The sequence below is a fragment of the Melospiza georgiana genome, chromosome Z, assembly GCF_028018845.1.
Source record: "Melospiza georgiana isolate bMelGeo1 chromosome Z, bMelGeo1.pri, whole genome shotgun sequence".
Classification (NCBI taxonomy): domain Eukaryota; kingdom Metazoa; phylum Chordata; class Aves; order Passeriformes; family Passerellidae; genus Melospiza; species Melospiza georgiana.
The window spans coordinates 2,525,836-2,549,880 of record NC_080465.1 but is presented as its reverse complement, the minus strand read 5'-3'; the positions used below and the strand labels follow the sequence as shown (position 1 = coordinate 2,549,880).

The following is a 24,045-nucleotide window of genomic DNA, read 5'->3' as shown; positions in this document are numbered from 1 at the left end:
GAGCTTAGGGGAATGCCAGGCATGGAATTGTTCCACTCAGCTGTTTCCTGAGTATTTTTCTCTACTTTCTATGAATTTGTCTTGGGGCCGGGCATGGATTGGGCTCTGATGATCTCTGACACCACTGCTCTCTGCAGATGCACACAAAAAATCTCTGTTTCTTCACTACATTAGGGAAAAATCCTTCAACTCCAATTTCAAGTCATGAAGTTGAATGTAGCCAGCAAGTTCTTCAGGACTTGGAGGGATTTACATTTTGCAGGATTATTTTGAAGTATATGGGCCTGCTTTCATATCATTTCTAGGAATACATGCCAGCAAAAACTATATCTGGAAGCTGAATACTCTTACAACTGCCAAAATGTAAAACATTTTCTTTTCTTTTTCCATTCTACATTGAATTAAAAAAGAAAAATGCCTCTACAATGTAGCATATAGTGACTCTAGCATATCTCTGAGGGGGAATACCATCATAATTTTAATCGCATGTAGCTCCCATTTAGCCTACACACATTGTTAATATTCTGTTTTAAAGAGGTCTGTCTACATGGAGTGTTCTCAGTGCATCACTTCATGTGAGAGGTTTTCCCCCCCTCCTCCATGACAGCATTTATTTTTCTTTTTATGGTTAACTTTCCTTTTTTCCCAGTAACCACGGGCAGACAGGATTTCCCTGAGCACCACGGGGCATTGGTGCTTCCAGGCCAAGATTTCAGCTGCACCCCTGAGCTTTAGTGGGGGCCTCAAAAACTCGAGATATCTGTGTTAGTGCTGTAATAATTCTCGGCCTATGAGCTGCTGCTGACACCTATTTTTATGACACTGAAAAAAGTGTGTCTCAGGTTTTATCCTGTTATTATCTACTCATGGTATTAAGATTTTATTAAGATTCATGTCCAAATGAAGCAGAGAACCAAACCAAGCTGGGGAAGGATGAATACACTGAGAAACTCAGATGGTGAGAGCTGAGATCCCCTCTCTTGGTAAAATGCCAGCTCAGGGTTGGAAGCAATTATTTTAATTACTAAAAAAAATTAAGGAAATAATGCAGTGGTTCAGAGGCACAATCCTGGATTACTCAAGTTTCTTAGGAAACCTTTCCATCCACATGGCTGTGATGGTTTTTCTCTTTCCAAATCCCATGAGAGTTGCTCAAGGACAAAAGCTTGGGTGGAATCATAACCACAGCATGCCGGGCTGACTCTGGAGGCAAAGCCAAGTGCAGGGACCCTTCTCATTCCAGAAAATAAAGTGGTTTTTGGTGAGCTCTGAGCTCCCATAAGGAGAGCCTTGGGTGTCTCCTGCTCCTCAGGAGCCCTGCTCAGCTCTGGAAGGAAATATCAAGTCATGTAAACCACTTTCTTCCAGTTTTGGGGCCAGCATCTCAGCTGGTGTAAGTCAGCAGAGCTGCAGTGACATTATTAGTGCTGCAGTGATTCACACCAGCTGTGGGTCTGCTTCTTCTGCCTTAATTTATGAACTAAATGTCAGGAAATATGAAATGATCTCTTATAGTCAGCAGTTCTCCAGATGTGTTAATGGAGTTTAAGTTTACCAAAAGGCAAGACTTCAAAAAGGGATCCAGCAGAGGGATAAACTTTGGGGGAGAGTGCCTTGCTTACAGGCTTCCTGGCAAGAGGGGGCTGTGCAACTCGCTGCAATTTACAGAAATTAACTCAGTTACGTTTCAGGATAGGGCAATGCAGCCTCCCTGAGAAACCCAAAATAATTTCACAGCCCAGAGCAGGCTGCTGGCGTTGTGCAAGTGGGAATCACCAAGCCCTAAAAGCAGAATGGAGCTGCTGATGAGCTTGGTGTGAAGAGCCCAGTGCCTCCCCTCTGCGAGCATCGCATTTATTCAGGGCTGGGTTCATTCAGAGGCAGCTTTTTGGAGATTCAATGAGGACTGTGTTGTTACAAGGACACAGAAGCTTAATAGTTCTCACAGTGCAATGTGAAAACTCAACAGTGGCTTGGCTTAAGGATGTGCTCTCGTGGATGGTGTTGAAAACTGTTATTTTAGCCAATGAGGAGGGAATGGTTGTTGACGTTGCTTAAGCCCTGTCAGGCTTCCTTGTCTAAATCAGAAAACTCTGGAACTGCTGAAACCTCACAGACAACAAATGTGGGGTCTCAGAGGACTTTTAATTCTTTTATGCCTGAATAATATATGAGCAAATGCTCCATAAAAAAAACAAAAAACAAAAAAAAACCCAACTATACCTGAAATATCCCGTGGTGGCACAAAGGCCTCCACAGTCCAATTTATTTGCTAATGAGACCTTTCAGAATTAATTTAAATGATCAGTGGGTGGCTCTACACTGTGTGGTTCACTGGGGATGGACTCACAGAGGTAAAAGGACAACACACCTTCAGTGATTGAACCTGAAATCCCTCTGCTGGGGCTTGGTGCCTGTATTGTATTTTTAAATAAGTTGATTTCTATCCACCAGAGCAGTGGGGGATGCTCTGATGTCACTGGTGAAGGGCCCAGATCTGTTCCATAGCTAATCCCAGTGACTTTTTGGTGAGGCAAATATCTGCTTAGGTGTCACTGCGTGCCAAAAGGAATACAGAAGATGCTTGGCACAATTTATTCAGGCCTGGAGAAGAGTGTTTTGGAAGAGTTCTCAGAGAAAGCTCGTTAGACTTTCAGAGAAAGTAATTACCATACTCCGAATGTAGCAATATATTGAATTCAGAGGAGTTTGCAGAGCTGCAGTGGTGAGGAAACCCTTCTGGCTCAGCATCCAACACTCAGCATTCACAGGGCTTCTGCTGATGGCCATGGAGCACCACAGGGATGGAGTGGAGCTCATTTCCCACCGCCAGGAAACACAGAATGTTCAGAGCCCTGAGCCTCCAGGGGCCCGAGCAGCTGCAAGTGGGAGCCCCACAGTGCCTGCTGTCTTAGGGAGCTCATTCCCCTTTGGAATTGGCATTTTTTTATAGCGATTTCAGCTCCCCAGAGATTCCTGGGTGGGAGTTATGGAAAAATTTGGTTCTGAAAATCGGAAAATTCATTAATTTGACCAACAGTGCTGACTGTACCACACGGAGCAGCTGAAGGCAGATGCTCGAATCAGTCTGAAAATGAAGAACTCATTGTGTGCCTCATCTCCCTGAGTCCTTACAGGGCAGCGCTGGAGGGTAGAACTCTCCACCACTTCCCTCCAGCTTTTCCCATCCTATATACATTAAATAGGATGCAATACATTAAATTTTCTTTTTTTTTTTGTCAGCATTGCAGCAGTGTAATAAACCTGGGCATGAACCCTGTGAAGCTGCAGCCACGTCCTGAGCCAAGCTTAGGAGATCACATCCTCTGTTCAAGGCAGGGACTGATGCTGGTCCCTGGAATTCCTCGTCACTGGGAACTCACAGCCCTGGGATTGATAAATCCCCTCTAAACGCACAGGATAAAAAGTTTCTCTGCAGGATTCAGTTGTTTTTTGGGGGTTTTTTTGGGGTTTTTTGTGGATTCAGCCTATATAAGTGTAATTCCTATAGACACGAAAAGCTGTTGGAAATGCCACTTTTTTTTGTATTTTTTGGAGACACAGGATACATCACCTTCCCAAGGCACAAGGGCAGAGCTGTCTGTACTTGAATCATGTCCTGGAGAGAGAGCAGAAATAGGGAATATGATTAGCATGATTCCTGCATCTGGGCTGCTCTGCCCAGCTCTCCATGTGGGAATTGGGCGTGAATGGTCATTCTCAGGGTGTTCCAACAACTTCTAATGGTTCATTTATAAAATCTTTTCAAATATGATTTTTATATAAATATAAATATATTCTATTTATATATGTACTTATTTTATATAGTTATGTATAGAATATATATTATTTATATATTTGTATAAAATATTAAAACAAACTATATTAATAAATAATTATATTTTATAAATATATAAGAAATATTTATGTTTTTAAAATAAAAATTTATAAACTCTTTTAATATAACTTTTTTTATAAATATGAAACTATAAATATAATATATATATTAGATTTATATAACATATCAATTATTTATATAAATTCTAAAGTATAATAATTAATATAAATATATGCTGTATATAAGTACAAATTTATAAACTTTTCAATATAAATTTTTATATAAATATAAAACTATAAATATATTCTATTTATGTATTTACATATAACATAAAAATATAAATTATTTATATAGTTATATAAAATGGGAAAATAAATATATTAATACATATAAATGTAAATGTATACTTTATATAAATATAATTTTATCAACTTGTAATAGAAATTATAATATAAATATAAAACTATAATTCTATTTATTTATAGGTATATGAAAAAATATATTATGTATGTATTTGTATAAGATATAAATATAAATATGCCTATAATTATAAAAAATATACATATTTTTTACATAAGCATAAATGTCTAAACTGTTTTTATATAGAATTTTACATAAATATTGTGATGGCTTGACACTGGCACAATGCTGGTACCCCCATGAAAATACCCTCTCCCTGGTGTCTGCTGTGAGATGTGACCAGGAATAAGCAAAGCAGGCTCCTGCTTAGAAATAAAGAAAACTTTATTAACTAAACTACAAGGGAAAAGAAAAAAAACACACAAGGAAAATGAAAACTTCACAAATACATCTCCTCCCCACCAAATTCCCGATACAATACATTCCCCCAAATCACCAAGGCTCGGTCCAGCACCACCCTTTAGAACACTCAATCCTCAGTCCATGAGGAGGAGAGGAGTCCTTCTTGCACCATGGGCTTCCCCTGGAAACACGCTGAACCCTCGTGTGCTTCCACGTCACTCGGCACCGCCCGGAAAGTCCTTTGCCATCGTGACACCTTCCTGCCATGCCCAGCGCTCTCACCACTGCGCATGGACCAGAGCTGCTTCCAGGGTTCTCTTTGAAGGATGCCTTGTCTCACTCCAAAAAAGGCACAGTCTCTGCTTTGGAGCATCTGTCCCCCCAAATTTCAGCCCCTGGGGCCGAGGGGTACCCACACTGAACCCTCCTGGTTCTGAGGCACTGCCTCCCCCTGAATGCAGTCTCTGTGTCACGGGAATAAAACTGGGTCAGCCTATGGCCACACAAGAAAAGTCCAGCCAAAAGGCCACTCCGTCATCTCTCCCCCACTCAAGAGCCTTCTGCACTTCCCTCGTGGCCCATCCCCTCCTATCTCATCGCTTATCTCTCTTCTCATTCAGCTCCAGGAGGATCAGCATTTGCAAGGTTTCTATCACGCAAGAAAAGGGTTCAACATCTCAGTCCCTGCCTGTCCGGAGCTCTGGAGCTCCCACGCTGCCCTGCCGGGCCCCTTCTCGCCGCTCTCCCCCTTTTCCTCCTGGGCCGGCCGCTGTCAAATTCAGGCACCGGCTCTCCCTCTCTCTCTGCCCTGGGCGGTGGTGGCTGCCCGATGTCTCTGGGGGCTCCTCCACCCTTCCATCCTCCAGGGCCTCCTCACCTCCCATCTCTGTCCAGGCCCAGGCCTACGCAGGGCTGCCCTGCCCTGCCCAGCCCAGCTGGACGGGGAGGGAGATCCGACCTCTCTGCCTGGAAGCCCCAAGAGAGCCTCCCAGGGCAGCAGCTCTGCTTTGAACCCCTGTGTGTTCTCAGAGGCGTGTCCAAACCTCAGTGGCTAAACCAGGCGCCAATATTAAAATCTGAGCACCCATTGGTTTGACCACAACCTCCCAGAAAACCTGTTTCCTGTCCATGTCAAACCACCACAAATATATAAATTATAAATTTATACATTTATGCGATTTACAAACTGAATGTCCTCTGCCTGCTTTGCCACTGCCACCCCAGCGAGTGATTAGGTCTGGAATAACCCCAAAATGAATTGGAATTATTGATATTTGTTTCCAACCTTGTGTGACATCGCTCTGTTTGTTCCAGGGCCGGCCCGGCCTGCTCTTGGCAGTGCTGCCCAGACTGGGATGTGGAAACCCTGGAGAACTCGTGTGGGCCAGAGGAGCTCTTCGAGGACATGTAGCCTGGGCACAGGGACACTGCTGCTCCCTCCAGGGATGAGTTATCAACTAAAAGGGTTTTTGTTACAGAACAAAGCCGCAACCTTTGCTCTGAGGCTCTGAACCCTCCAAGAAGCACCACGCTTCTTGCAGACCTTGGCCTGCTGCACCTCATTTGTGGCTGTCCAAAATTGAGTTCATCCCCTGTGTGTGGAGCTTTTCTCACCCGCATGGGGGAATTGAGGGCACTGTGGATGTGTTTTTTCATCCTCACAGCCTCTGGTTGTGCTCAGGATCAACCATTTCCCAAGCACCAGGGCTGGGGTGATGCTAGACATGCGCTGAGCTCAGCCTTTCCCCAGGCTTGGGTGGATAACTCAGCTTTATTTGCCAGGCTTGGATGGATAAATCAGCTTTATTTGAGGTGCAGGTGTGACTTTAGATTGGTTCTGAGTCAAAGAAAAAGGTCCTTTTACTTGCGGCACTCCAGCTTTTGGGAGTAAAGTGCTACTAAGGTTGATATTGACTCTATCTTAACTTTCTGTAGAAACCCACAGCATTTAAAATTGTGATTTTTGATACTTCAGCTTTTTCCTTATGGCAATTTCTTTAAAAAAAACCAAGAAAATTAAAATGCATTTGAAAAAATAAATCAAATTTGTCTTTGTTTGTTAGACATTATGAATAAAGGTAGTAGTTACTAAAGTGTTTTAATGCCTGAGCTTGTCTTGCCCCACACTGATGCATTAATTCAGATTTAAATCTTCACCAAAAAGACAAAGTTAACATGCATTTACCTTTCAAAATTAGGAGCTCAAGGTGGACCTCAGGATTCTGCTTTACATTTTCAGGACCTGAATCCATCCTTGCTTGAGACTGAAGGATCCAATTCTTTCTGCAGAAGGAATCCCGCTGAAGTCAGTCCTTGAAATCATCTGTGGGTTGCAAAGTTCTTTGGTAAAATACTTGATATTTTTGAAGTGGCTCTGATTCTGCCAGAATTCCATCCTATACCCAATTAAAAGCATCCCTGTCAGTACTTACAGGCTTCACACAAGAACATGGGGATCTGGGAATATTATATTTAACCATTCCTCTCTGAAAATAAAACACAGTTACAGCATTTTAAATTCACAAAGGGCTTTGGGACAGTGCTATAAATCACACAGCAAAAATAAGAACGGCCAAAACATTTTGCTTGCTAAAAAGGCTTTGTGACTGGGAAGTGGCAGGGCCACAAAAGGGCCATTCATGCACCCATTCATAGGCACAGCCTGATTTAAAATCTTCCAGTGCTGATCTGACAATGCTTTCAGCAGAAGCTTGTATATGGTTTCAGTTTTAGAGTGAAAATGTTCCATGACTCAACCCAGAGCGCCAGAGCTTGGCTTGATGGTGCCTGCAGCAGAGGATGGAGCTGGACATCCCACAGAACTGCCCCCTTCCAGGAAACTGTTGGGTTTCTAATAGTAAAATGTTGTTGTTGCAAATAGGAAATGTTACACGCTGTTGGCACGTGTAATAAAGTCAATGAGGGCATTTATTCTTTTTTTTCTTTTTTTTTTTTTTGGTTGGAGGGTTTTTTTGGGGTTTTTTGTTTGGTTGGTTTTGAGGTGCTTTTTGAATGTGTGGTTTTGAGGTTTATTTTTTGTTGTTGTTGTTTCTTGTGGGTTTTGGTTTTGGTGGTTTTTTTGGTTTTGTCTTGGTTTGAGTTTCTTTGGGGGTTTTGGGTTTTTTGTTTTTGGGGTGTTTTTGTATGTGTGGTTTTGGGGTGTTTTTGTTTTTTGGGGTTTTTATGTTGGGGTTTTTAATGGCGTTTTGTTTTTTGTGTAGGGTTTTCTTGGATGCATTTTTTGTTGATTTTTAAATTTTTTGTCTTCTTTGGTTTTTTAATTTTTTTGGTTTTTTGGGTATTTTGTTTGGGTTTTGTTCAGTGTTGTTGGTTTTGTTGTTTTTTGGGATTTTTTTTGTTTGCTTGTGGTTTTTGGGGGGTTTTTTTGTTTTTTGTTTTGGTTTGGGTTTTTTTGTTTTTGTTTTGTTTGGTTTTGGGGTTTTTGTTTGTTTGTTTGTTTTGTTTTGTTTTGCACACTCAGACACCTCCTCTCCCTTCCTGGCAGTGTCCCCAGCCTGGGGAAATCCTTTCTGAAGATTTATTTGAGAAACTACTGGTTTTTTGGGTTGTTTTTATAAGTTTCCATTTTCCTCTCGACTTTGACTGGGAAAAATCCACCAATCTCCAAATTAGTTCAAATCTGCGTGGGTCTTTCATTGTGTGAGAACAGAGGTAATTTTTTCCTGGAGGAAATCAGTGAAAATCCCTCAGGAATTTGTCTGTGAGAGAAGTGGGGATCTCTGCTTTGTGTTCCAATTAATTCCTCCCTGTGCACGGAGATGTGGCCCAACCCACCCAGACAGGTGAAACTTATTTCAAATATTTCAAATCAACTCCTGCTCTTTGGGAAGGGAGCCCTGTGGAAATGCCTCAGAAAATGACTTTATAAAGCTTACTAAATTAACACTTGGTGTTGCTTGGCTGTCTCTGAGAAAAGCCAAGGTTTTTGCCATCCCTGCACGAGCAGTTCTGGATCTAATCCTGACTCCACTCACCCTCCTCTTTGGCAGATTTACCAAACTTCGGTTTGTTTTGGTTTGTGGACAGGTTCTATAACTCGGTGTTTATAAGACAAATTTTTCCAGGTGTGCCAGTGAGATGTCAGATCACTCAATTTCTTCTCCCCTACACTAAATCACAGGAGACAAAATAGAGAAAAATGCCCAGAAATGGGTTTTTAAAGGCAGGAACTTAACCAAAGTTAGGAATGACAGATCAAATTCCAAAGATTCTTCTTTATTTGTCCTTGATATTGATCTACAAATCAATACAAATTAATTTCCAAAGTATTTTTTTTTCCCACCAGCTTAAACTGTATTTTTGGGGGAAGACAAAACATGGAGTTGCTTTGCAGAAGGAAAAAACATGTTTTCTTTAAAGGTTTGGATTCATCTAGAGTTTTATACCTGTAATGTAACTGCTTGAACAGAATGTGTATTTTCATGGAAAACAAATTATTATTTGAGGTCTGAGTTCATCCAGCAAATTTTGAAAAGCACACCTCAAAAATATTTATTTTCAAGAGCAGAAAAAGAAAGTTCTGGACCAAAAAAAAATCACCCAAAATACCCCATCAGTTCTTGAGGAAGTGCTGCATAAAGTGTTGCCTTTGGCATGATAATGCTGATTTGATTTTGAGATAATGTTTTGACTATCTGTATCCCTATTTTAACTCCCTTCTCACCATTTTTCCTCAGAGCAGACAGTCGTGTGTGTGACTGTGTGTGCATCAGAATCTCCCCCTCTTTGTGCCTGTGCTGTATAAATGATATCTATGTGTGGATAAATGTGATTCTCCGCAAATGTTTAGCGTAGTATCAGTGTTTAGAGCTGGCTCTGACAGCTCCTGCAGTTTGATCCATCAGCCTGGAGGTGCTCGAGGAAAGGAAAAGTCTTCACACGTGGGGATCCATGTGCTGGTAAATGCTTGAGGCAAAGCTTTTTTTGTTTTCTTCCTGTTTTTGTGTGAAAAATAAAAGATGAGAGCGGTGAAGTCAAAATGGAAGGAAAGCAAGGTAATGAAAGCATGTCCAGGGTGCTTAAGAGACAGGAGGTGACACACCTGAACTTCTGAGCAATCCTGAGTGAGAGAAATGCCCAGGATTTGGTGACCCCGCTGAGAGAGGATGAGCCATCGATCCTCTCAGCCAGGGCTGCCCCACTGTGCTACTGAATATTCTCCTGCTCGAATCTTGTTCTCATTCCCTTCACAAAGTCTGCCTGCTCATCAAATAAATCTTACTCCCAAAGTTCCTTTGGGTGAGCTCTCGTCCTCCAGCTCATCTTTTTGTTTTTCCTTGAAATGTTGGTCAAATCTGAATTTTCATCCTTTGCTGACCATTAAATGATTTCACTGCTGTTATAATTATGCTCCGGAATCAATTCAGTTCATACATGTCCTCAGGATTAATCTGCTACTGCTAGGAAAATGAAACCATATTTTTATTTTTTATTTTAATTTTTATTTTAATTTTTATTTTTATTTTTATTTTTATTTTTATTTTTATCTTGTGTTTTTATTTTTATTTTTATCTTGTATTTTCATTTTTAATGTTAGTGTTATTGTTATTGTTGTTGTTTTTATTGTTATTTTTACTTTGATTTTTATTTTTATTCTATTTTTATTTTTATTGTTGTTGTTATTTTTATTTTTACTTTGATTTTTATTTTTTTTATTGTTATTTTTACTTTTATTTTATTTTTATTTTTAATTTTTTAATTTTTTTTTTTTTTTTTAAAAAACAACATTTTTAAGAAGGAAAACACTGAGCTGGAGGAAGATTCTGTCTGGAGATCCTTAGGGATCAGTCCTGGGGTCAATCTCATTGGGCATTTTCACCAGTGGCATTGAAATAAAAAGTAAGAATTGCAGTGAAACCTCTGGATGATGTGGATCTTGGAAGCCTGGCACTGGGTGGTATTGAATTTCATGCTGTCCCACTGGGCAGATGTGACAACAGCAACCAGAAATCACCTTTTTTTTTTTTTTTTTTTTTTTTTCCTTTTTTTCTATTTTTCCGCCCCTGAATTCTAATATCATCCAAGCTGATGTCTGTGCAAGCCCTGGATTAGAAGGATGACCATTCCACTGTAAGGCTTCTTCTTGGGAAGGAAACAAAGCTCCAAAGCTCAGTTTTGGTTTTGGTTTTTTTTTTTTTTTAATGGCTCTGTTTTCCTGGTGCAGAAATATTTAACCGAGGAAAATCCTCCCAGAGTCACTGGACAGGTGATTTTGGAAAGGGACTGTGAGAATAATCTCTGTAAATGTTTTCTTGTGAGCCTCAGCTTTTTGGGAATCCAACCAGTGGCTCCTTACCCTTCCTGGGTAGGAAACAAACATGAAACCACTTGAATGCTTTCAGTATTAAATGAAAAATGATTAAAAATGCTCTCCTCGTTATCTTCCTCTCACACACAGAGCTGCTGTTCATGGGAGAGAGTCTGAAGGGAATATTTGATGGTAAAATTCATGTCCAGAGGTAGACATCCACCCTGTGAGGGGCATGAAGCCAGGAAGTGTTTAAATATCTGTTTTTATGCAGCTATTACTGTAGAATTCATTTAATAATCATCAGTTCAGCATGTAGCACCCATGTTGCTCTGAGTAAATGATGTAATACCATATTGTCCTCCTTTTCCTGCTTAATTAACCATGACTTCAAAGCCCTGAATCTCATTCCTAGTGCATGGTTCTGATTCCTGTTGGTTCAGAGACCAGGCTTGAGCTCTGTGTTTAATCAGTTTAATCACCTACCTCAATATCCTCCTGCAGCCCTTTCTTTCTGAGATGTTGCCAGGTCCCCTTGGGCTCCCAAGGTAGTGGACAGATGATGTTAAAACTCAATTTTAACCAAAAGCCAGAGCTCTAGGCAGAAAAGGCTGGAGAAAAGTCTGTCCTCCAGACTCACATCCACATAAAGACAGAGAAAGGCAATAAAATATATTTACAGGACTATTCACAAGCCTGATCAGCTCAAGTTTATAAAGACACTGGGAGAGCTTTTCATGCAGCAAAGAAAGGAGGACATGGGGAAGCACAGCAGTTCTTACATTAAATAGTGCTTGAGAATTTATCAAAATGTGCAATATTGTGCTCAAGGTTTTTCATTCCTGCTGTATTGGGAAGGCAGGTATTGACAATACTCTGACAGCATTTCCTCACAGTGACCATATAGTTATTGCCCTTTCTGGGGAGGGGAGAAAATCATCTTTACCCTTCCTGGTACCTGGCAGGCCCTGATCAGGCAGAAACCATCACCTGATACCCTGTGAGGATGAATGAATAAATTATTTACATTAATTATCCATCAATTATTCGCATGACAGCAGACAAAGCTCAGCAGCACCAGCCTGGCTCGGGCCAGGCCATTCCCAGCTCCTCTGCCCAGGAAATTGCAGTGGGATGATTCTGAACCCAGGAGAAAAATTCTGGGTAAAATTCTGGTGACAAAAGCTAAAACCCACCTTGGTGTGGATCCTTTCTGCCCCTGAGCTGAAGGCATCCCTGCACTCTGGTTTTTTTCAGCCTGTCTTAGCTCAGCTTTGATTCAGCTGGTGATGTTCCAGCCTTGCCTGGCTAACCACACTCATTCCAATTTATTTTACTTCACAGGCTGTGGGGGGAGAGCAGCCCAGGGTCTGGTCCTGAGCAGCTCCTCGTGCTGGAGGAGACAAAACCCCGAGTGCTGCTCGCTGTGTCTGCCTTGTTTCAGCCCCATGACTCCATCCTTCCCTGCTCAGAGCCAAAACCCAGAGAGATGGGAAATTAAATCAGCTCTCTACGAGCTGCACTAATAAATATCCATAAAAAACAAGAGCGTCCTCCCCAGAACAAAGGAGCAATTGAGACACTTTAACCCAAAACTCCGCAATAAATTAATCAGAGCTGATTCGGGGCGAGAAATATTTTTATTTATTTTTTACTGCAGAGGCATGGAGGAAGTGAAATAATTTCTGCCTAGCACTTGGACTCTTGCAGCTTGTCCTGCAAGCCTTGGAAAGATGGGGCAGGGCTCCTCGTGACAGCTCCCAGGAATGCTGTGTCTCCCACTTTGCCTTCAGCTGAGCTCCAGGGCCAAACGGGACAATGATTTATTTACTGCAACTGCTCCATAGCGAGCTGCTGTGAGCCCAGAATGAGCTGCTGTTTTGCAATGCTGGTGTTTTTTTTTTTTCTCCTTCTTAAACCTTGATTTTGCTTTCAGTTGTGCAGGAACGAGCTGGCAATCTTCTCCAAGTGGGGCTGCTGCAAGGGCCCTTCCTGTTGCTGCCATCGGCCTCAATGGATGGCTCAGCTGCCCTCAGGGCAGGTTTTTTCATCTTTCAGGAGGTGTGTTTGCCGAGTGAAGCCTAACCAGGGGTGTGCATGGACCTGTGTTCCCCCTGGGCAGCACCGTGGCCTCACCATGGAACCTTCAGGCTTGCTCAGGACTGCTGAGGAAGGAAACCTCTCAAGTCAAACATGCCAAAATAGAGAGCCCAAAGCAAAGTTTTGCGCACAAGAACCACTGGGCAAGGTCTGAAAACAATGATATGTTTGAAACCGGCCCTGTCTGATTTTATCACTCCAGTTCAAGAGCCTAAAATGAGAAATTTAACTTAAGCAGCACAAGAGGACGCACAACCCCCTGTCCAAAAAAAAAAAAAACCCAAAAAACCCCACCATCACCAACAATTAAAAAAACCCAAAAAAATCCCAAACCCCCACCCCCCCAAAAAACAAAACAAAAAAAACAAACCCCAAAAAACCAAAAGAAAACCACCCCAAAAATATAAAGATGCAGTCTCTGGTTTCACAACAAATATACATAGGTTCCACACCGCAACAGGTTCTTCATATCTTTTCCCTTTCTCCTCTGTACAAAAGTGATCTGGAGGGAAATTTTAAAAAAACCAGGCTGGGCACATTCTGGCCAGCTTTTTACTGTTTTTCAGTGATTTCTGTTTCCCAGCTCAGGGGAAAATTCTCAAAGGGGTGCTCACACCTCACAGGCCTGGCCCAGCCCCTTTGTTCCCCCCTTGCCTGTGACTGTGGCACCCTCACCCTGCCCCTCACCAGCACTGAGCTGCCAAATAAGCTCCTCCACACCCAGCCCTGAAATTACAATTTGAATAGCAAACTGACACGAAACTAAACCCCTCTGAGGCCCTCGAAAAATGTCTCTATAAATTCTACTGACAAGGGTGGTTTTGGTTTTTTCTTTATTTGCCTGGCTAGATTTTTGCTGTAGCCCCTCTTGTTAATAAATTGCTTTCCATTGTGGAGAGAGTTTTGCTGGGGAGGGGGATGAGTGAGTCAGGTCCTCACCACACTGCAGCCAGCCCCAACCCCTGTGCAAGGGAAGCAAGGTTTGGAGCTGTGAGCTCTCTTAAGTAAAAAATGGCACTTTTAAAGTGCATAAAACTGGTCACAGTGGCAGGTTAGGGTGGCTGGGTGATGACCAGGTAGCAGTGAAGTGGTTCACCTGTATAAAGACACTGGGAGAGCTTTTGTGCAGCAAAGAAATGAGCAGACAGAGTAGCACAGGAGTTTTTGTGATAAATAATCATTAAAAATATATCAAAATGTGCAATACTGCTCTCAAGGTCTTGCTTTCTTGCTCTATTAGGAAGGAGGGGCTCTGGGCACAGGAGGGCTCTGATGTTCAGGGTGATGTGTGAAAAGGGATCTCCCTTGGCTGTGCTCTGGAGGATTGAGGTAATCCTTGCAAAGCAGGAGGTTGATGTTTTTATTTATGGGTTGATGTTTCTATTTACCTGTGGCACCACAGGTGGTCCCAGCCCTTGAAATGGACACAGCTCAGGAGATCCTCCCTCCTGTTTCTGATGGCTGAAAACTTGGAGCTTTCCGAATTCAAGGGTGCCAGCCCTGCAGTAACACACCTCATTTGAGCTGAGACCTTGGAAAAGGCTTCAGGAATTGAGTGATGATAGCACAGGAACAGTGCGTGGGGGTTTGGGTAGTGTTGTGTGATCTCACAGGGTGAAAAAACATAGATTTGGGGTTTTAGTATATGGGAGTCAAGATGGAGAATTTTGGGTGTGGATTGGGTTTCTTTTTTGCACCTTCTTCTTCCTCCTTCACAAATCTGGGTGGTTTTCTCTAATTGGGTGAAAGATGTCCACATTGCAGGTTTAGGGTGATCATAATTGGGTTAGAAGCATAAATAATTGAGATGTCAACTGTTTATTGGGTAACTGGGACTTAAACAGCCTTGAACAGACCCCATTTTACCTCATTTTCTCAATTTGTTAGGAAGACCTCACATCTTGTGGGTTTGTAATAGATCAGTATAATAAACTTCAGAGTGAGACTGCAAAAACAACATTTCCTGAGTATTATTCACCCTGACCTTGGAGCAGGGAAGAGCCTGGCATTCCAACACCCCCCTCCTGACCTCACTGCTGAGGGATGCTCTGCCTTGCCCAGGTGTGAACTCACCTCTCAATGCATTTAATTTAATATGAGCTGTGTCCCAGCCAGAGCCAGAAAGCTGATATTTAACTATTCTGATATTTAAATGTGACATTTTCAGGAGACCATATCATCCTTTTTAAAATAATATGTGTGTATATTTCCCACCGCAGCAGCAGAAAACCTTTGCTGTACAAGTGAACACCTGGGCAGCTGCTGCATGGGCAGGTTTCAGCCCAAAAAAGGTGATTATAGGCACAGGTGCAGGTTCTGAGAGCATCCTTAGGCTTCTTGTTGCTGGTCAGCAGAAGGAAAATTTGGTTTTTATTCCAAGAGCTGCAACCTTACAGCTGGACAAGGTCTCACTTGTGCTACAGCCTCTTGTCTGACAGTGTGTCTTATAAAACATCTTGGTCTCCACTTACCTGTTTACACATTTGCACCACATTGTGTGGCGCAAAAAACATTTCTTGTGTTTCAGCCTGAGAGACACATTGCACTGCTTGTGTTTGGTTTGTGTGGACAAGTGCTTTTGTGTGGCATTCACATCCTCTGGAAAAATCCCTTCGCCAAGGGTTTTCCTCCTGGGAAGCTGAGAAGCCTCAGAGAAAAGGAAAACAAGTCTCATCTCATTTGCTTCTCCTGTATTGTGCTCATGTGGAATGTGTTTGGAGATTGTTTATCCAACAGGTAACTGTTTTATTGCATTCTGGTGAGTTTGTTTTCACTCTTTGGCCAGTCAGGGCCCAGCTGTGTCGGGACTCTGGAGAGAGTCAGGAGTTTTCACTGTTATCTTTTTAGCATTCTGTAAGTGTCTTTTCTGTATTCTTTAGTATAGTATATTATTCTTTAATATAATATAGTATCATAAAATAATAAATTAGCCTTCTGAGTACATGGAGTCAGATTCTTCATTCCTGCCTTCATTGGGGCACCCTGCAAATACAATATTTTTGGACTGCAGCGCAGTGTTCTTGAGAGTTTGTTATTATGGCTGTTGATTTAATCACAGATGGGTAATAACAAGGCTGGTCCCAGGGAATCAGCCCCAGTAGCTGCCTGCTCCCTCTCAGAATCAGAGAATCACAGAGGCTGGAAAATCCCTCCCAGCCCATGGAGTCCCAGCTGTGCCCAGTGCCCACCTTGTCCCCAGCCCAGAGCTCCGAGCGCCACCTCCAGGTGCCACCTGCAGGGCTGGGCACTCCAAGCCCCCCTGGGCAGTGCCAAGGCAGCTCCTGAGCCCCCTTTCCATGGGGAAATTCCTGCTGTGCCCACCCTGAGCTGCCCTGGCCCAGCCTGAGGCCGTTCCCTCTGCTCCTGTCCCTGTTCCCCCCGGCTGTGCCCTCCTGGCAGGAGCTGTGCAGAGCCACGAGGGCCCCCTGAGCCTCCTTTGCTCCAGGCCGAGCCCCTTCCCGGCTCCCTCAGCCTCTCCTGGGGCTCCATTCCCTTCCCAGCCCCGTTCCTGGCACTCCCCGTGCCCTCCCCGTTGTCCCATCAGTGGGGAAGGTGTTTGCTGAGCAGCTGCTTTCTGACTCCACTGACATTCCAGAGCCAGCAGCTCGGGGAGGGGGAGGATTGGTCACGGTGCCTTGCTCTCCCCTTCGTATCTCACACGAGTTCATTAAAATTATGAACGTGTTGTGAAATGAAAATAAATATAATTCCGGCTTATCCGGTGCGAAACTAGCTTAGTCATGCCGAGATTGGGTCTGTTTGCATCTGTTAATTACACCCTGACAGGCCTCAGCTTGAGACTCCTGAGACATCACAGGGTTTCCTGAGATCCCCTGATAGAAACCTTCTTCCCCAGAGTGCAGGAGCAAAGGAGCAGGAGGATTTTTGTTTGTTCTTCAGCAGAAACAGAATTATTGTTGGGTCTGTCAGCTGCTGGGTGAGTTACACCTGACCACTGGTTTCTGTGCCAGACAAGTCACAGAACCTTGTGCAACCCACAGTCCTAACTCTGAGGGCAGTTTCCTTTGCAGAAACTCTGTGAAATAATATTATAATTTACTGCTTTTCTGCTGTTTTGATTTTAAAAATGCTGTAGAGAGTCCAACAAGTGTTAAACCTTCTGTAAAGACACATATGGGAGAGGATCTGCAAAGCACAAGCCAATGCTGGATACCTAAAGCCCAGAGAGAGAACAGATGTTTTACCACCTGCCCACTCTTTCCTACCAGAAAATAATTCAGATTTGGATGCTCCACATTGGATGAATTTTTATTTCTTATTTTTCCTTTTTTTTTTTGTTTTTTTTGTTTTTTTTTTTTTTTGTGGGTTTTTTTTTTGTTTGTTTGTTGTTTTTTTTGTTGTTGTTTTGTTTTTTTGTTTTTTTGTTTTAACTGATTTACCATCTCCTTATACTTAAAGTGTAAGCAGAGGGGGTGAAAAAAAAGACACAGGAAAATGTTAAAATAAAGTTTGGGTCTCCTGGGGTTAAGAATGTATGGTTAGTGCAGGGTTGTTATGAAAAGAACATAGTTACAGTGAGACAGCATATGGCCAAATAAAAGAAGGAATCCAGCCTTTTGGAGATGCTGTTCTCATGGAGTGGGAAAGGCATGGAAATGCTGCAAGCTGCTTCTTTTCCTCACAGAATATTAGGGTTCTGCTTCAGTTGTGGTTTTTGGTGGGGTGCAGTATTTCAGTGAGAGTTTTTAGGGAGGCCTGAGGGATGTGGAAGCAGGGAAACACAAAATCCCTGATCGGGATTTTGCTAAAGGGGTGAGGAGCAATTTAGGCTGGGGTGAAATCACACACAAGTGTGCCTGCTCTGGGGGGCAGGAGGTGATGGAGATGGTTCCAGGGGGATTCCTCTCTGTGTGCTGGTGGAACAGAGCTCAGGGGAGTGTCAGGAAAGCCAGACACTGAGAGACTGAATGAAGGGACCTGTTAAGTTTACCGGGGCACAATCTGTGTGTGTTGATCCAGGCGAACGAGCAAAATTAAATTTAAATTTCCACAGAGCCACAGAATGATCCAGATGGGAAGGGACCTCCAAGGTCACCTGCTCCAGCCCCTTGGGGTGGTCAGGGACACCTTCCTGCCCGGCCCAGCACAGCCCAGCCCTGCCTCCCAGGGCACAGAGCTGCAGAATTCTCCCACTCCCAAACCGCCAGAAGAGAGTTTACTTTACTGACAGAGATGAGCAGAGGGAGGCAGCTGTTGGGAGAATTCCACTGACCTTGTAGCTTTCCCTAAAAATGCTGGCAGGATAAGTAGGACATTTAGATTCTGCGAAAATCCTCTAATATTAATTAATTCTGGGGGGTTGGTGCGAGGGCGGTGTGTGGGATGGGGAAAGGGTCCCTGGATTTCCAGGGTGAGCCACCACACTCTCCAGTATTATTATGTGGACATCTCTATTTTCCCAAACGAGCCCAGAGCAGATGACCCGCCTGCTGCTGACTGTTCAAGGACTTCCTAAAGACAAATTCTAACTCTGGCATCAGAAAACAAGCCCAGACCACGCAGAGTAGGAAGATCCCATTTCAATGCCTTCAATAATTTAAAGTCTTACTGGCACGGCAGTAGTCTGGAAATACTGAGAAATGCATGTAAGAAAACCAAACACGGAACTAATCCTGATTTTATTGATTTTTTGGGGAGGGATTGGGATTTTTTTTTAGCTTGATTTAGATCAGTTTTGATATATACTTAAGACAATTGTGTGGGAGGGTGTGTAAGTGGTTGCCCTTTTAGTCAATTCTGGTTTTCACTTGTAGAGACCAGAAATTAATTTAGTGATGCCTGCAGTTAATATGTGGAAATTCAACTGATAAAGTAGAGCTGATCTGTGCCTTTACAGCTAATAAAAGTAGTGGTTTTTTAAAATTTTGATCCTCCCAAAACACCTTCTCAGCAACAAGTACAAATTCAAACGAACTTCTTTTTTGGGTTATCAGGCTGATAAATGGCAGATATCTTGGGCATTGGAGAAGATGCTGCCCTACAACCACAAAGGGAAATTGTTTTTATTTCTCCTTCCAGCTGCTGGGTTCATTATTAATGGGAAATAACCCCTTTCTGAGCTGTGTTTACTACAGCTGCCCACAGGGCATGATTTAGTTGGTTAGAACTGGCTACAAACTTTTTCTATGAAACACAGAGTTGTAGTGACATCGTAGCATTGTTGAAACTCAAATTCAATTTTTTCCAAGTCATTTGTCCTACCAAAAAAATTTAAAAAAATTCACAGAAAGTCCAGGAAAAGGTGGAAGCAGGAAAAAAAATGGAAATCCAAGCATTACTTCAGATTATTTTGGGGATTTCCATTTAGGCAGGATTTTTGTTCCACATTTCCTTTAAGTTAAGAATCTGATTCCAAAGCAAACTCATCTTTTAGGAATGAGAACATATTGCTTAATCCCAAAGTAATTTTTGAGCTGACTACAAATGCCAGAATTCGGATCAGCCTTAAATGAAGATTTTTGTTGTCATTGCTTTTGTTGTTATTTTGTTTGGTTTGGTTTGGTTTTTAATTCGTCCTTTATTTTATTTGTTTCAAAGCACCAGGTAAACCCCAATTTACCCAAATGGAGCAGTGATTTTCCTGATTTTCCCCCTCCTCCCCAGCCACCCTGACTCTGCTGCCCTTGGGGACCTACGAATGCACTCAGGAAAGGTGAAGCACCAAAACTGCTGCAGAAGTGAGGTCATCCTTGAGAAAGAGTTGCCTTAAAAGCTGCATCTTTCACCTCCAGCTTTAATAAGTTTTTTTTCACAGTAATATTTTATTTTATTATTTTTATACATGAAAAAAGTTTGGGTTTGGGTTGGGGTTTTTTTGGGTTTGGTTTTTTTTTGGTTTTTTGGTTTTTTTTTTTTGGTTGGTTTTTTGTTTTTGTTTTTTATATCCTGAAGTATACCTTGCATTGACTAACATCCACTGATGGATATGCCATGCTTGTTGCATCAGGTAAAATGGGACCTGCTTGGACGCTTCTTGGTGGCAAAACATCAGATTTTTGGGACTTGACTTCCGACTGGTTTGGCTCAGCAAGGACCCCTTTGGGACACCCCTTTTCATACCCTTCTTTAACTGAGCAGAGCTACAGAACTTTGGCTGGCACTATGCATACCTTTTCCACTGGAGAAAAAATATATCATCATGAAAATTTAAAAAAAAATAAAAAGAATTCCAATGCTACCATATAATCCAGAGGCATTTTTGTTACTTGTTAGTAAGCTGGGTTTGCTTGGAGTTCCTTGAGGGTTTTTTGGGTTTTTTTTCCATAATAATTCAGTCCCAAAGTGGCTGATGAATACTACGGTTGCTTTCAAAACATGGAACAAATGGATTCTACAAACATCGGCCAACAGCTACACTCTGGTATTTGTTTTAAATGCAAGAGACAAGTGTGAGCTGAGAAATTAAAGCCCATAAATCTACCCTGTTCACATTGCCAGTTTATTTAAGTGATACACTGTTATGTTAGTTGAAGTGATCATAGGAGAGTGCTAATAGCAAGTGATTAGTTGCCCAGGCATATTTATTTAAGAAATATAATGGATTAAAAGTCTTCTGGTCAGAGTAGATACTCCATCATCTTTAAAGTAAAATAATTCCTGCAATTTATGGCTCCTTTTGTCATAATTCAGGCTTTAAACCCATGAATCATGACTGAATTGCTGTTGACTGGGCTGTAGGCAGAGAAATTTCTAATGACGATAAAAAGAAAAGGGAAATTTATGATTCCTGAGCCTATTTTCCTCTGCAGGTTTGAAAAGAGAACACTGAAATGTTCATTTCTAATGTCCCCCTGCCTGGCTCTGACATTTTCAAATTTAAAATTACTCTTCACCAACTGAAAGTGCTACAGCACTCTATGTAGTAAAACCATTTACTTTGCATTTTCAAGTAACTCAGTGGAAAATGATACACATTAAAGAGGCAGCAGTACCATTTCTGTAAGCAGTGTGCATTAAACTCTTTTTTGTTGCTTTGACATTCTACTTGAGGGTCATGAATGTAATTCTTGACCATAAAGTGGTGTGTGTGAGGCTAATTATAACAGCAGAGATAAAAGGGAAGAGAACAGAAATTGCAGGTGTTGTATGCTGGTGTTTCAGCACCCAAAGCCTGCAGAAATGGGGTCACTAAGGGATGGCTTTGGTCATCAGGAATTCAAGTATTTCCTTCATGTTTCTCATGGCAGCCTTTTTCACTTCTTTGCCACGACATGCCGTGGAAATGGCACCTCCACAAGGTTTATTATTTAATGTAGTTCTCACCAGACATGGAGCTCCATCAAGCTCCAAATGGTTCTGTTTGATAATTGTGGAATCATGGAATGGTTTGGGCTGGACAGGATCTTAGAGCCCATGCAGTGCCACCCTGCCATGGCAGGGACACCTTCCACTGTCCCGGTGTCCAGCCTGGCCTCGGGCAGTGCCGGGGATGCAGGGGCAGCCCCAGCTGCTCTGGGCACCCTGTGCCAGGGCCTGCCCACCCTGCCAGGGAACAATTCCTCATTGCCAAGATCCCGGCCAGCCCTGCCCTCCGGCACCGGGAGCCATTCCCCGGCCGCCGTCCCCGCGGCCCTCGGCAATTGTCCGTGTCCATCTTTGCCGCGGCCCCTTCGGGCCCCGCGAGGCCGCCCCGAGCTCGGGCCAAAGCTTCTGGTGCCCGGGTGAGCGATGGCAGCCGTGGCGGCCTTTGCTGCCGGCAGAGCTGCTCCATGCCCGTGCCCGTGCCGGAGCCTCCTCTGGCCCGGCTGCAGCAGCTGCAGCTCCTTGCTGGGCCGGCCCGGGGCTGGGGCAGCTCTGCAGGTGGGCTCTGCCTGAGGGGCAGAGGGGCAGAATGGCCCCGGCCCTGCTGCCCCCGCTGGGCTGGGCCGGGCTCTGGGCTCGGGGCTCGGGGCTCGGGGCTCTGGGCTCTGGGCTCCGGGCTCCGGGCCCGGCACGGGGCTCTGGGGTCCCAGCCCAGGCCTTGGGGTCCCAGCCCTGCCCCACAGCACCCCCAGGGCTCCTCTGCAGGGATCCCATGAAGGCAGAGAAGAGCAGGAGGAGGAGGAGGAGGAGGAGGAGCCCTCCTCGCCCTCCACCCGTACTGGTTTGGTGGAGGCCAGGATGTTTGGGGCCTTCTGGGCCATGAGCACACACTGTTGGCTCAAATCCAGCTTTTCACTCACAGGAACCCCCAAGTCCTTCTCTGCCCTCACTGAATTCTTCCCCCAGGCTGCGCTCATGTGTGGGATTGTCCCAGCCCACGGGCGGCACCAGCCCTGGCCTGCTTAAAACCTCCTGAGATCCCCATGGTCACTTCTGGAGCGTGCCCAGGTCCCTCTGGATGCCACCATGTCCCTCAGGAGTGTCACTGCACCCTCAGCTCGGTGTCATCTGCAAACTGCTGGGGGTGTGCTCCATTCACCTCCTTTGGTGCTGAGGGCCAAGGCAGAGCCCTGAGGACTCCCCTGGACACAGAAGCCACCCCGGCTGTCTCAAATCAAATCTCAAATCACCTCCTTCTCTTGCACGTACCCTAACATTGCTTCCATGAGGATATTTCCACGTCCTCTCCAGGCACAGAGGTGAGGCTCACTGCTCTGCAGCTCCCTAGGTCTTCCTTTCCCCCCTTTTCAAAAGCAGGAGTGATTTTTCCATTTTCCAGCCACAAGGGGCTTTGTCTGAGTGCTGTGACTTTTCAGATGTGACGGTGATGCCTTGGGAAGGCTGAGCTAGAGCAGAAGCTGCACAGAGTTGAATAAAGCTTGGATTTATTAAAAGGATCTCCTCCATGGATGCACCTTGGGCAGCACCAGAGCCCAGCCAGGGCTGCACCCAAGATGAACCAAAATGGCCCCAAAATGCACGGCCGGGCACGGGCTCTGTCCCTGGGATCAGTTCTGCTCCATTTGCACCTTGCAGTTCATTGTCCCATTCCAGCTTTAGCCCAGGCAGTCCCACCCTGCTTGTTTTTCTCTCTCCAGCCCATGGTGTTTGTGCTCCTGGGCTGAGATTGGGATCATTTGTTCCCCAGCTAGAGCAGGAATTGTTTTGTCTCCCTGCTCTGTGCACAGAGCTCACCATCCCCTCATATGAGGCTCACACACTAAAGCAGCACAGAACCTGAAAAATATAAAAGCTAAAACCTGAGGGAACCATGGAAGGTGGCTTGGCAACACCAGCCATCTCCCTCAGGGTGCTGGGGTGTGTTTCACCTGGCCACAGAGATGTTGTCACTGTTCAGTTTCATCAAGCGATGCCCAAATTCTCTCTGCTAGCAGTGGCAGGGGCTTTGCTCTCTCCTTGGCCTTTCTTTCTGACCTGCGCACTGACAGAATCTCACCTTGTTATTCTTCACATTCCTTGCCAAATCCCGTTCCACCTGTGCCTGGGCTCTCCTGGCTCCATCCCTACACACCTGAGCCATGCTTTTGTTTTCTTCCCCATCTCCCTGCTCCCACTGGCTCTGCATTTCATTCTCACTCCTCAGTCTGAGGGGTTTAGAAATATTAAATTACAGTTGTTGTGGTCTTGATTTCTTTGTGTTGGAGTGGTGAGCTGTGTTTCGTGCCACATCCACCTCTGTGTTTCCACAAGATACTGGATATTTACCACTTATGTTTTGTCCCTGGAGATGGGTCACCCTTCCAGTGCCAGTGTGGGTGTAGGTTAGGGGTGCTTTCCAGTTTCCCACTGGAAGGGCTTTTAGGAATGAATGATAAGATTGATTGGACGATGCCTCAAGCCAGGAAATGGCTGCAATATTAAAATATCTGCTCTTTTTTCATTTGTCTGGCTGCTGATAGAGTGTCTGTTGCTCTGAAAAAAGGGCTGGATGTACAAGTTTTAATCTGAATAGGTCATTGTGTGAGTCTCCCTCTGTAAGAGCTTTCATTTGCTATCTGGGACCCAATAATGGAAGTGCTCTGTGTGTGGGAGCACTTCTGGAAGTCAGGAGTATGAAAAACACTCTTGTCTGCCTTGCTGCACAGCGGTGTAAATGTTAATATACGGGCAATATGTGAGGAGAAGGTCTCTAATATCAAATCCTCCTGGATCCACGTGATCTGTGGTGGAACTA

At 43.9% G+C, this 24,045-nt stretch overlaps 1 protein-coding gene across 4 annotated transcripts in view; it reads left to right on the top strand.

Moving 5' to 3' along the window:
• Positions 1–6,620, top strand: part of XRCC4 (X-ray repair cross complementing 4) — a 143,235-nt gene extending 136,615 nt beyond the window's left edge. For all 4 annotated transcript variants that reach the window (XM_058043508.1, XM_058043509.1, XM_058043506.1 and 1 more), the window contains one exon: positions 5,915–6,620. In XM_058043508.1, the coding sequence (XP_057899491.1) occupies positions 5,915–6,011 (97 nt within the window). In that variant the 3' untranslated portion in view covers positions 6,012–6,620. The remainder of the gene's footprint in view (positions 1–5,914) is intronic.
• Positions 6,621–24,045: the final 17,425 nt, after the last annotated feature.